At 44.6% G+C, this 12,968-nt stretch overlaps 1 protein-coding gene across 1 annotated transcript; it reads left to right on the top strand.

Annotated features, from left to right (window-relative positions):
• Nucleotides 1-9,237: 9,237 nt before the first annotated feature.
• On the top strand, nt 9,238-11,482 carry LOC125522971 (cytochrome P450 78A9-like). Its single transcript, XM_048688014.1, has 2 exons — nt 9,238-10,356; nt 10,494-11,482. Exons 1-2 carry the CDS (start codon nt 9,355-9,357, stop codon nt 11,139-11,141), a joined length of 1,650 nt encoding a protein of 549 aa, XP_048543971.1. The 5' UTR covers nt 9,238-9,354; the 3' UTR covers nt 11,142-11,482.
• The last annotated feature ends 1,486 nt before the right edge of the window (nt 11,483-12,968 follow it).

Below are 12,968 nucleotides of genomic sequence, written 5' to 3'. Positions count from 1 at the left end.
TGCTTAAGTCATTTGTGAAGGTGAGAAAATAACGATATCCACCACGAGCCTCAACATTCATCGGACCACATACATCTGTATGTATGATTTCCAACAAATCTGTTGCTCTCTCCATAGTACTGGAGAACGGTGTTTTTGTCATCTTACCCATAAGGCACGGTTCGCAAGTACCAAGTGATTCATAATCAAGTGGTTCCATAAGTCCATCAGTATGGAGTTTCTTCATGCGCTTTACACCGATATGACCTAAACGGCATTGCCACAAATAAGTTGCACTATCATTATTAACTTTGCATCTTTTGGCTTCAATATTATGAATATGTGTAACACTACGATCGAGATCCAACGAACTATTTTCATTGGGTGTATGACCATCGAAGGTTTTATTCATGTAAACAGAACAACAATTATTCTCTGACTTTAATGAATAACCGTATTGCAATAAACATGATCAAATCATATTAATGCTCAACGCAAACACCAAATAACACTTATTTAGTTTCAACACTAATCCCGAAAGTATAGGGAGTGTGCGATGATGATTATATCAATCTTGGAACCACTTCCAACACACATCGTCACTTCACCCTTAACTAGTCTCTGTTTATTCTGCAACTCCCGTTTCGAGTTACTAATCTTAGCAACTGAACTAGTATCAAATACTGAGGGGTTGCTATAAACACTAGTAAAGCATACATCAATAACATGTATATCAAATATACTTATGTTCACTTTGCCATCCTTCTTATCCGCCAAATACTTGGAGTAGTTCCGCTTCCAGTGACTAGTCCCTTTGCAGTAGAAGCACTTAGTCTCAGGCTTAGGATCAGATTTGGGCTTCTTCACTTGAGTAGCAACTTGCTTGCCGTTCTTCTTGAAGTTCCCCTTCTTCCATTTGCCCTTTTCTTGAAACTAGTGGTCTTGTCAACCATCAACACTTGATGCTCTTTCTTGATTTCTACCTTCGTCGATTTCAGCATCACGAAGAGCTTGGGAATTGTTTCCGTTATCCCTTGCATATTATAGTTCATCACGAAGTTCTACTAACTTGGTGATGGTGACTAGAGAATTCTGTTAATCACTATTTTATCTGGAAGATTAACTCCCACTTGATTCAAGCGATTGTAGTACCCAGACAATCTGAGCACATGCTCACTAGTTGAGCGATTCTCCTCCATCTTTTAGCTATAGAACTTGTTGGAGACTTCATATCTCTCAACTCGGGTATTTGCGTGAAATATTAACTTCAACTCCTGGAACATCTCATATGGTCCATGACGTTCAAAACGTCTTTGAAGTGCCGATTCTAAGCCGTTAAGCATGGTGCGCTAAACTATCAAGTAGTCATCATATTGAGCTAGCCAAACGTTCATAACGTCTGCATCTGCTCCTGCAATAGGTCTGTCACCTAGCGGTGCATCAAGGACATAATTCTTTTGTGCAGCAATGAGGATAAACCTCAGACCACGGATCCAATCCGCATCATTGATACTAACATCTTTCAACACAATTTTCTCTAGGAACATATCGAAATAAACACAGGGAAGCAACAACGCGAGCTATTGATCTACAACATGATTTGCAAAATACTACCAGGACTAAGTTCATGATAAATTTAAGTTCAATTAATCATATTACTTAAGAACTCCCACTTAGATAGACATCCCTCTAATTCTCTAAGTGATCACATAATCCAAATCAACTAAACCATGTCTGATCATCACGTGAGATGGAGTAGTTTAAATGGTGAACATCACTATGTTGATCATATCTACTATATGATTCACGCTCGACCTTTCGGTCTCCGCGTTCCGAGGCCATATCTGTATATGCTTGGCTCGTCAAGTATAACCTGAGTATTCCGCGTGTGCAACTGTTTTGCAGCCGTTGTATTTGAACGTAGAGCCTATCACACCCGATCATCACGTGGTGTCTCAGCACGAAGAACTTTCGCAACGGTGCATACTCAGGGAGAACACTTCTTGATAATTAGTGAGAGGTCATCTTAAAATGCTACCGTCAAACTAAGCAAAATAAGATGTTAAAAGATAAACATCATATGCAATCAAAATATGTGACATGATATGGCCATCATCATCTTGCGCCTTTGATTTCCATCTCCAAAGTACTGTCATGATCTCTATCGTCACCGGCATGACACCATGATCTCCATCATCTTGATCTATATCAATGTGTCATCACGTGGTCGTCTCGCCAACAATTGCTCTTGCAACTATTGCAATCGCATAGTGATAAAGTAAAGCAATTATTGGGCGCTTACATCTTATGCAATAGAGAGAAAACCATAAGGATTTTGCCAGTTGCCGATAACTTCAACAAAATATGATCATATCATACAACAACTTATATTTCATCACGTCTTGACCATATCACATCACAACATGCCCTGCAAAAACAAGTTAGATGTCCTCTACTTTGTTGTTGCAAGTTTTACGTGGCTGCTACGGGCTTAAGCAAGAACCAATCTTACCTACGCATCAAAACCACAACGATAGTTTGTCAAGTTGGTGCTGTTTTAACCTTCGCAAGGACCGGGCGTAGCCACACTCGGTTCAACTAAAGTTGGAGAAACTATCACCCGCTAGCCACCTTTGTGCAAAGCACGTCGGGAGAACCGGTCTCGCGTAAGCGTACGCGTAATGTCGGTCCGGGCCGCTTCGTCCAACAATACCGCCGAACCAAAGTATGACATGCTGGTAAGCAGTATGACTTATATCGCCCACAACTCACTTGTGTTCTACTCATGCATATAACATCAACGCATAAAACCTAGGCTCTGATACCACTATTGGGGAACATAGTAATTTTAAAATTTTCCTACGCACACATAAGATCATGGTGATGCATAGCAATGAGAGGGGAGAGTGTGATCTACGTACCCTTGTAGACCGACAGCGGAAGCGTTAGCACAACGCGGTTGATATAGTCGTACGTCTTCACGGCCCGACCGATCAAGCACCGAAACTACGGCACCTCTGAGTTCTAGCACACATTCAGCTCAATGACGATCCCCGGACTCCGATCCAGCAAAGTGTCGGGGTAGAGTTCCGTCAGCACGACGGCGTGGTGACGATCTTGATGTACTACCGTCGTAGGGCTTCGCCTAAGCACCGCTACAATATTATCGAGGATTATGGTGGAAGGGGGCACCGCACACGGCTAAGAATATGATCACGTAGATCAACTTGTGTGTCTATGGGGTGCCCCCTGCCCCCGTATATAAATGAGCAAGGGGGAGGAGGCCGGCCCTAGGAGGGGCGCGCCAGGGAGTAGGATTCCTACTCCTAGTTGGAGTAGGTTTCCTCCTTTCCTAGTACAACTAGGAGAAGGGGGGAAAGGGGGGAAGAGGGGAAGGAAGGGAGAGAGGGGCCGCGCCCCAAACCCCTTGTCCAATTCGGACTGGGCTTGGGAGGGGCGCGCGCCACCTCCTTGTCCTTTCCACTAAGGCCCATTAAGGCCCATTGCTTCTTCCTCGTATTCCCGTAACTCCTTTCCGATGTCCGAATATAGTCGTCCAATATATCGATCTTTACGTCTCGACCATTTTGAGACTCCTCGTCATGTCCCCGATCTCATCCGGGACTCCGAACTCCTTCGTTACATCAAAAATCATAAACTCATAATATAACTGTCATCGAAACCTTAAGCGTGCGGACCCTACGGGTTCGAGAACAATGTAGACATGACCGAGACACATCTCCGGTCAATAACCAATAGCGGAACCTGGATGCTCATATTGGCTCCCACATATTCTACGAAGATCTTTATCGGTCAGACCGCATAACAACATACGTTGTTCCCTTTGTCATCGGTATGTTACTTGCCCGAGATTCGATCGTCGGTATCTCAATACCTAGTTCAATCTCATTACCGGCAAGTCTCTTTACTCGTTTCGTAATACATCATCTCGCAACTAACTCATTAGTTGCAATGCTTGCAAGGCTTATGTGATGTGCATTACCGAGAGGGCCCAGAGATACCTCTCCGACAAACGGAGTGACAAATCCTAATCTCAAAATACTCCAACCCAACATGTACCTTTGGAGACACCTGTAGAGCTCCTTTATAATCACCCAGTTACGTTGTGACGTTTGGTAGCACACAAAGTGTTCCTTCGGCAAACGGGAGTTGCATAATCTCATAGTCACAGGAACATGTATAAGTCATGAAGAAAGCAATAGCAACATACTAAACGATCGGGTGCTAAGCTATTGGAATGGGTCATGTCAATCACATCATTCTCCTAATGATGTGATCCTGTTAATCAAATGACAACACATGTCTATGGTTAGGAAACATAACCATCTTCGATCAACGAGCTAGTCAAGTAGAGGCATACTAGTGACGTTTAGTTTGTCTATGTATTCACACAAGTATTATGTTTCCGGTTAATACAATTCTAGCATGAATAATAAACATTTATCATGAAATAAGGAAATAAATAATAACTTTATTATTGCCTCTAGGGCATATTTCCTTCAAAGGGTTCACGCAGAGACCCGACATCAATTATGATGTAACATACCCTCTTGGTATGAGTGGAATTATGTTTCGATACTAAATATCATTGGCAATAAAAATAACAATATCCATGCAGTTAATGGATGCAGTAACTACATACTCATATGGATCACTCATTTCGGATACCTATATTATAGTCCCTGAAGGGCTTACAATTCCGAATCCAAAGACAAATCGCAACATGTTTTTGTTTAAAACTTCAGAAGTCACTCTATGGCTCAAAATAGTCAAAAATCATATGGTACTACCGACTAAATGAGTTCCTTCTTCAAAAGGATTACTCTAGTGATGATTGTTTATGTGTTTTAGTAGTGAAATCACAAATTTGATTTTCTTACATCACCTCAGTGTATATCGATGATTTCGTCATCAATGTATGTACAAGACCTAAAAATGCATAAAATCATCTCAAAACGAAAAATTTGGATTCAACCAAATTTAGCTTAAGCTTACAACTTCAGCATTCTCTCAAGAATACATATATCAGTCTGCATATATCCAAAACATATACGAGAAGTTCAATGTGGATATATCATATCAATAAAAGACATGTAATATGGTCATACTACCCCTGATAGGGTACAAATCCATTCATACCTAGGGGTTTTAATGAAGTGATATCAGGACCTGAAGTTCTATATCTCACTAATGTCAAAGCACTCATATAATTGCAAACTACGCCAGGCCTGGCACTATATTTGCTATCTTTGTTCAGAGTGTAAACCCCAACAAAAGGTATATGGTTGATATAGGAAATATCAGCTTATATCTCAAGCTCACAATAAATCTTGGATATTTCCATCAGGAAATACAAGATATGGCCATGATATGATATAATAATATTGGCTCTTTCTTTGATCCCAACAATACCATATCAATGACTAAATTTGCTGGAATAGCCTTCATATGGAAGTCATATAAATGGGCTTTAATGGCTATTTCCAGTTGTCATTCTGACATAATCGCTTTATCTAAAAGCATTACAATATATGCATGGCTTAGCAAAATGATTAACCACACTCAAAATCATGTGGTTGAGATTCATCAGAATCACATAACTTGATTTATCAAGATGCTACCACTTGTGTTACTCAATACCTACAGGTTATATGAAGAGCAATATCATAAAGTACATTGCTCGAAAATTACTTATCCTCATGAATTATAAAAAGTGAGGAAACAACATGCAAACAACATACTTTGAAAATCTTACAGATTAGTCATAATGTCATGATCATATCAATGGAATTTGTATTACACATTCTCCAGGTTTGCAAAGTTCAGGGGGAGTAATTTCCCAAATCTATAACCTATTAACAATCCTAAGATTGCATATATTGTATTCTTTTTCCCTTCATGAGTTTTCCCTAATGGTTTCTCATAAAGGTTTTTAATGAGACAATATAAACACAAGTTCACGTATATGTCATATCATTTTCTCCTTATATTTTCCCACCAGGTTATAAAGGAGTTTTCAATGGCGCATCATATCACACTCTTTTCCCTTATGAGTTTTCTATAAAAGTTTCTCATAATGGTTTTTAGTGAGGCAATATCTTATCAAAGATCATACGTCATACTTTCTATTTTCCCTATCGAGATTTTTAAAGAAAGTACTCAAGACATATTAATTGTTCTCTAAACTCATCAATGAGTTTTCTCCTTCTTGAAAGGTTTTTCTCATATGAGTTATCAAGAGACAATAATCATTATATGTTGCATCATTTTCTTCTTATTATTTTTCCCACTGGGTTTAAAGGAGTTTTAGCAACATATCTGCATTATTCTTCTCATATTTTTCCCACAGGGTTTTTGGAGGAGATGGTCAAGATTATTCAAAGAATTTGTCAAGATGATGGATATACCAAAGAAGAGGCGTTGTACAAGGGGGAGTGTTAAGAATAGAATAGTTGCTTACAATTAAGCTAATTAGGATTAAGTTAATTGTTAGATAGGTTGCTTAGTTCTCAAGCAACCATGTACTTTCTTGACTCTCAAGGCAACTATGTAATTTCTTGACTCTCAAGTAATTATGTGTTTACTTGACCGCCAAGCACCATGTATACTTCCGCCTGGGTATAAATAGCCCACTTCTATCATCAATAAAGACTGACGGATCATCTTTCATTCAAACTCTTTCGTTCTTTATTTTTCACTCAAACACTTTTTAGTCTGCATATAACTTTTGCCCCAACTACTTTAACCACACTTGTTTTTACTATCAACATTCACAATGGCGAATCAATATTGTTATATTCATTATGAAATGTAGTTTCATGAAATACATATTGGGTATTGTAGATGTTGCTATTTTTAAATATATATCTGATTAAAATTTGCAAAGTTTGACTTGACACAAATTTAATACACAAAGTAAGAAGATTGGAGGGAGTAGTTTAGTGGGACTAGGGCATCTTCGCCGACCATCAAATCGCCTACACACATGTGGACCAAGGTGTCTCACAATGAGTCGACACCGCGTCCATGCCAATCCATGCCGACTTCACCGTAGAACAGGCGTGTACACAAATTAACAATGTCATGGTGGAGAAGCAGCCGGTTTCAGTGTTTCGGCCCGCGCAAGAGGACCGGCGCTACAACCATGCCTTCTTTGCGTATCCGGCTGGTGGAAAGGGCAAATATATGGCGAGTTCGCTAGCGGAGGACCTCAACTTCGTTGAGCAAAAACGAGCGCTTTACGAGGCAATGTGCAGCAGCGTTCGTGTCGGCTGCAACGCGGTCTTGGACGCGGAGGCGATGCAGGTGTAGGGGGTCATGAATGGGGATGTGGGCAGCTCCGTGTCGTTCGCGCGGTTCGTGTCGGGCTACGACGATGACGAGGTGTGCCCGTCCATGTGGATCGTGGACCTCACTCTACCGGGCGACGTTCACACAGCTGACTCCAACGAGGAAGAGTAGGAGGACAAACATGGATGTTGGCATATCTCACTTCCCATGCAGGGCAGCTCTGTGCCCCATGTCCTACCCTTCCCCTTGTTGGCGATTCGCATGTTCACTTCTCGGAGCTCACGGCTGCTGAGCTCGCCAGACATGGGGAAGACAAGACGTGGAACAGGGACGCCTCCATGGCCGGCAAAGATGTTGATCTCGCCAGACATGGGAAGACAAGACGTGGAACTGGGACGCCTCCATGGTCGGCAAAGATTTACACTAGGTTTACAAAATGTTACGTTATTTTTGCTTAATAAAATATATTAAAAATGCCATGGGTTTGGTTTGATTTAAATAATCATCTGGTTTGCATGAAATTTGTCTAGTTTGACCAAATTATATTTGCAATGTGTTTGGGCGTTTGATGATAGGGTTGGATGGCCGGCTTCCATATCACTATTCGCGGACGCGAACGCAGACAGATACTATGTCTGTTTAGGGGATAGCATTGGAGATGCCCTCACGAGCCATATATAGGGTTGTAGACAAGTCGAGTTCAAATGAGTTGTATTAGTGCTCAGCTCAAATTATACTGAAATTTCAACGAAACATAAGATCAAGTTATAGAAAAAGTAGCCCATGCTCTGTTTGTAACTATCTCAAGCGGGTTTAGAGCCAAATAAGTTTTTTCTTCTAATAATAATTTAGAGGAACATTTGGAACAAAAAAGGCCACAACACAACATAAGAACCCACTAAAAAATATTATTCCAATCAAAATGATAATTTTTTTTAAAGATAGATTGACTTATTCCCTCTCAAATAAGGATTTAAAAATAATAGATCAGAGATCATGGATGAACTGGCAAGAAAGTAAAATGAAGGTGTGTCTATTCTTAAGCTTTAGAGAAAATAATAGGATGTTTTAACACACGGCTATTAAAGCCTAACTTGTTGTCAATAAAGCTTTTATGTTCTGCTAGTAGATAAAATCGAGAAAAATCATACATGACATATATAATTATAAATTCACCTGTTTTTTAATACATACCAGGAATACTTAATATAATTATATTTAATCAAGGTATCAAGCAAGCCAATGTTGCGTCAAGCTGCTCGACCGGGCTACATATAGTAGTTACCCACTGTTTATTTCTTTTCGAGTCAATTTTGAACCATTTACGAGCCCTCGAGCTTTTCTTGCAGCCTTAGCCACACAGGCACACGGCAAGCACACATTAGACATGTATTAGCAGTTAATAAGATTATCTTATATTAAGTATCAGGTATCCGTTAGAAAACAATAAAAGATACTGTACAATGAGTTATTTCTTCATCTTATTTTTTATAACAAAAAATATCTGTAAATATGTGGTGAGACAATTACTAATAAAGAACCATCTCTTAATTAAGATAGGACATGCTTTTTCTTTGATTGTAAGACTCTTGTTATTTAATCAATATATGGATGGGGTTTAAAAGAAAGAATCATTTATCTTACTTAGGCTGATTGTAATGATAGATCATAGTCAATATCATGCATGCCAATTAAGGAATTTTAATGAATGTTATAAAATTAAATAAAAAAAGAGAGAATTGAGTATCATATCATGATATCGTATTATAATAAATGTTATGCTATTACATGATACTAATATACGATACCATGCATTAAAAAGATATATGACACTAGTATATGATACTTCCATTACCACCAGCCTTAGACACTGAGATACCATCACTTTACATGGACTCGGCCGCTATAAAAGGCGGTGCCCCGCGGTCTCGTCCTCCCAAACTCAAACTGCACTTGACTTTCCAGCTGCGAACAACAATCCGTCCTTTCATTTGGGCTCCTAGTGTTCTTCCCATTCGGCCTCAGCGCGAGAACGAGGGAAAAAGTACGTGCACGTACGTTGACATGGCTCCATCCGAGGAGTGCGGCTGGCTGCTGTACGTTTCCCTCGCCGCCAAATGCTGCGCCAACGGCGACGGCGAGCCTTACCGCGTGGTAGGCTTTGTTGCCGTTCTGCTCGCCGTCTTGGTCGTCACGTCGCTCCTGCACTGGGCGTCTCAGGGTGGTGCGGCGTGGGGGAGGTATTGGTGGACGAGCAAGGGTCTGGGCATTGGCGAGGCCCGTATCGCGGGGCCACGGGGCTTCCCCGTGATCGGCAGCATGGGCCTCATGACTGGCCTCGCGCACCGGAAGCTCGCGGCGGCGGCGTCGGGAAACGTCAGGCGCCGGCGGCTCATGGCCTTCTCCATGGGGGAGACCCGGGTGGTGGTGACCGCCGACCCTGACGTGGCGAGAGAGCTGCTGGCTAGCCCGGCGTTCGCCGACCGGCCGGTCAAGGAGTCCGCATACGGGCTTATGTTCCATCGCGCCATCGGGTTCGCCCCCTACGGCGCCTACTGGCGCACGCTCCGCCGGGTGTCGTCCTCGCACCTCTTCTCTCCGCGGCAGGTGGCCGCCTCCGCCGCGCAGCGCGCAGTGATCGCGCGCCAGATGGTGGATGCCATGAGGCCCGTCGGCGGCGCTGGCGTCAAGCACGTTGAGGCGCGGCGGTTCCTGAAACGCGCGTCGCTGCACAACGTGATGTGGTCCGTTTTTGGCCGGGGGTACGAGCTGGACGAGGCGGGGAGCGGGGAGGCGGCGGAGCTGAAGAGCCTTGTCGACGAAGGCTACGACCTGCTCGGCCAGCTCAATTGGTCCGACCACCTCCCGTGGCTCGCACGCTTCGACCTGCAGAAGATCCGGTCCAGGTGCTCCGCCCTCGTCCCCCGCGTGAACCGCTTCGTCGGCAGGATCATCGACGAGCACCGTGCCGCCCGGAACGACGCCGTGGTAGACTTCACCGACGTTCTGCTCTCCCTCCAGGGCGGCGACAAACTCTCCGACGCCGACATGATCGCCGTTCTCTGGGTATGTTCACCGTTTAAATGGAAAACATGAATGGACCCTTTTTTTTATGCATGTGCCGGATAATTAGCTTGCTCATAACGAGAAATGTTTTCTTTTTCTTTTGAAATGACGAGAAATGTTTTCTGTGTGGGTTGCAGGAGATGATCTTTCGTGGCACCGACACCGTGGCAGTGGTGATCGAATGGGTGCTGGCCCGGCTGGTGCTGCACCAGGACGTGCAGGCAAGGGTCCATGAGGAGCTGGACCGGGTTGTCGGGCCGAACCGGGCCGTGACTGAGTCGGACGCCGGCTCGCTCGTCTTTCTCCAGGCCGTGGTCAAGGAGGTCCTGCGCCTTCACCCACCAGGCCCACTGCTATCGTGGGCGCGGCTTGCCACGTCGGACGTCCACGTAGGTGGGTTACTCGTCCCCGCGGGGACCACTGCCATGGTCAACATGTGGGCCATAACCCACGACCCAGCCGTGTGGGACAAGCCGGCGGTGTTCAAGCCAGAACGGTTCCTCGCCGGACCATCGTCGGACCACGCCGCCGCCGGGGCTGAGTTCTTTGTAACGGGTTCCGATCTCAGGCTCGCGCCGTTCGGGTCAGGCAGGCGGAGCTGCCCCGGCAAGTCACTCGCGATCGCCACCATTGGATTCTGGGTTGCCACGCTGCTGCATGAGTTCGAGTGGACGCCGCCGGCGTCCAACAGGCCAGGTGGCGTAGACCTGTCTGAGGTGCTGAGGCTGTCGTGTGAGATGGCAGCTCCGCTGGAGGCAAGGCTGAGGCCGAGGCGTGCTGTGTGATGACGTGGCTGCACCATGCGGGCCGGGTAGACGTACGTGGGCCTCTTCTTTTTGTGTACTATGGTAATGTAGCGTCCCGCTTTGGAAATGTACCTGCTACTACAATAGGTCCGGTCCTTGTACGTGTACTGCTGTCCTTACTGTTCTTAGCTGGGTAGATGTTTAATTATGTAGTTTTTTTTTGCGATGTTTAATTACGAGTAGTTATGAACTACTATCAGGAGGTGAGTGTGACAGTTTTCTTGTGCCTCCTATTTGCTGTCTAGAGATGTACTGCTTATGTAAAAATATTATCGTAATGCAAGTATCAGTTATGTTAGAATTGATCACACGTTGTTATTGACCGAGAGAATAGGGGGAGTCTTTTCCCACTTTTGTGCTTTGATCAGGGGTATGCCAAAACCAACGTTCAGTTTCAGTCCCTAGCTCCTTAGCGCTATTCACCGTGCTATACAAGAAGAGAACGTGCACTTTTGCATAGTTGAGATATACGGGCTAGACCCAATATATAGACTCCTAACCACCGATCCACAAAAAGAAACGCTAAAAGGTTAGAAAGCCGTCTACCACCACCGGCCGCCACATCAGTGCCGATGGCTTCCTGCTGGCGGGCTCCTGGACTAGTTGCTGCATCTTCACCAACGGATGGCACGAGGGCCATGCCATCGGCGCTCCCTGCCATCTACGTCATCCAGGTGGTGCTGCCCTTCTTCCCCGGCCATGTCTTCACTGCCGAAGACCCCTAGGTGCAACCATGGGCTATCTTCTACTGGTCCTTGCCAATCACGGTTAGTCACTGCCATTTTGCATACGAGGTGTTCTAATTATGAGATTAAGATCATGTGTTAAGTTAATTCTAAGGAACTATATCTAACAAGTTGAACCTACCACATGTTTTCAATAAAAGACAGTGTTGAGTAACTAGGGAACGCTTGTGTACATTCCTGTTTATTCTCTTATTGTTTGTATATATGCGTCTCGTGAGATAGCACCATCTGACTGGTCGGAAGCACAGTTCAAAAAGAAATAGTTTGCCGGCCTCAATCATTGCCTATCACAGTCCTGCAGGTCAATAATTAAATTATGTTACTGTATCAGGCTGCGCATCAAGATCGATGGATCACAGGATCGCTCGGTTGTTGCTTGTCGTGCCGCTGACGAAGTCAAGAAAACGATGTCGCTACAGTACACAAGAATAACACCTGAGAGGTTGTTAAGGCCACAAGCAGCCCAACACCAGCACCCAGCAACGGACCGGCCTCGCCTGTAGCTCGGCCCATCAGACAGAAGCGGCCCAACAGAAACGTCATCGGCCCTGAGTGGGTGTGATGCTGCCAACTACTTTACGCACCCTCTCCGCTGGGGTTAGGTATCCAGTGGATCACGACACGAACCCGGCGGCGGCTCTCTTCCCTTCCTCCCTCTTCCCCCAATTCTTGTTTGTATCCAGACTTGTAATCTCTAATTGCTACCTGAATTCGCGAGAAGGGCTACTAGATCGTGCAATATATCTCTGGGTTGCTTACATCTGGTATTCAGAGCCTTTCGATCCACACCCTGGCGCATCTGATCGAGACAAGGGCGCAGAAATCGATCAAGGATCGACTCAGCGCCATGGATCCTTCCTTCAAGGAGTACTTCGACAAGCTCAACAATTCCCTCGAAGCGATCCACTCCGACATCCGCTCCCACACCACCAAGCTGGACGACCTGGGCCAGTGGCGGCCCGATCTGGAGAGGCGCGTGGATCAGCTCTCGGTGGCGGTCGCTAAACTCCAAGCGCGACCTGCGACCGCTCCGGAAGAGCGACCGGTGGAGGCGCCAGCG

Source organism: Triticum urartu, chromosome 7 (assembly GCF_003073215.2).
Source record: "Triticum urartu cultivar G1812 chromosome 7, Tu2.1, whole genome shotgun sequence".
NCBI classification, from domain to species: Eukaryota; Viridiplantae; Streptophyta; class Magnoliopsida; order Poales; family Poaceae; genus Triticum; species Triticum urartu.
Note: the sequence above shows the minus strand (reverse complement) of the source record. Positions and strands in the feature narration are given on the sequence as shown.

What these genes read in the sequence shown, in the direction of transcription:
- LOC125522971 (XM_048688014.1), top strand. Translation starts at nt 9,355, where the DNA reads ATGGCTCCATCCGAGGAGTGCGGCTGGCTGCTGTACGTTTCCCTCGCC. An exon ending in ACATGATCGCCGTTCTCTGG is followed by an intron (nt 10,357 to 10,493) that starts GTATGTTCACCG and finishes TGTGGGTTGCAG; the next exon opens with GAGATGATCTTTCGTGGCAC.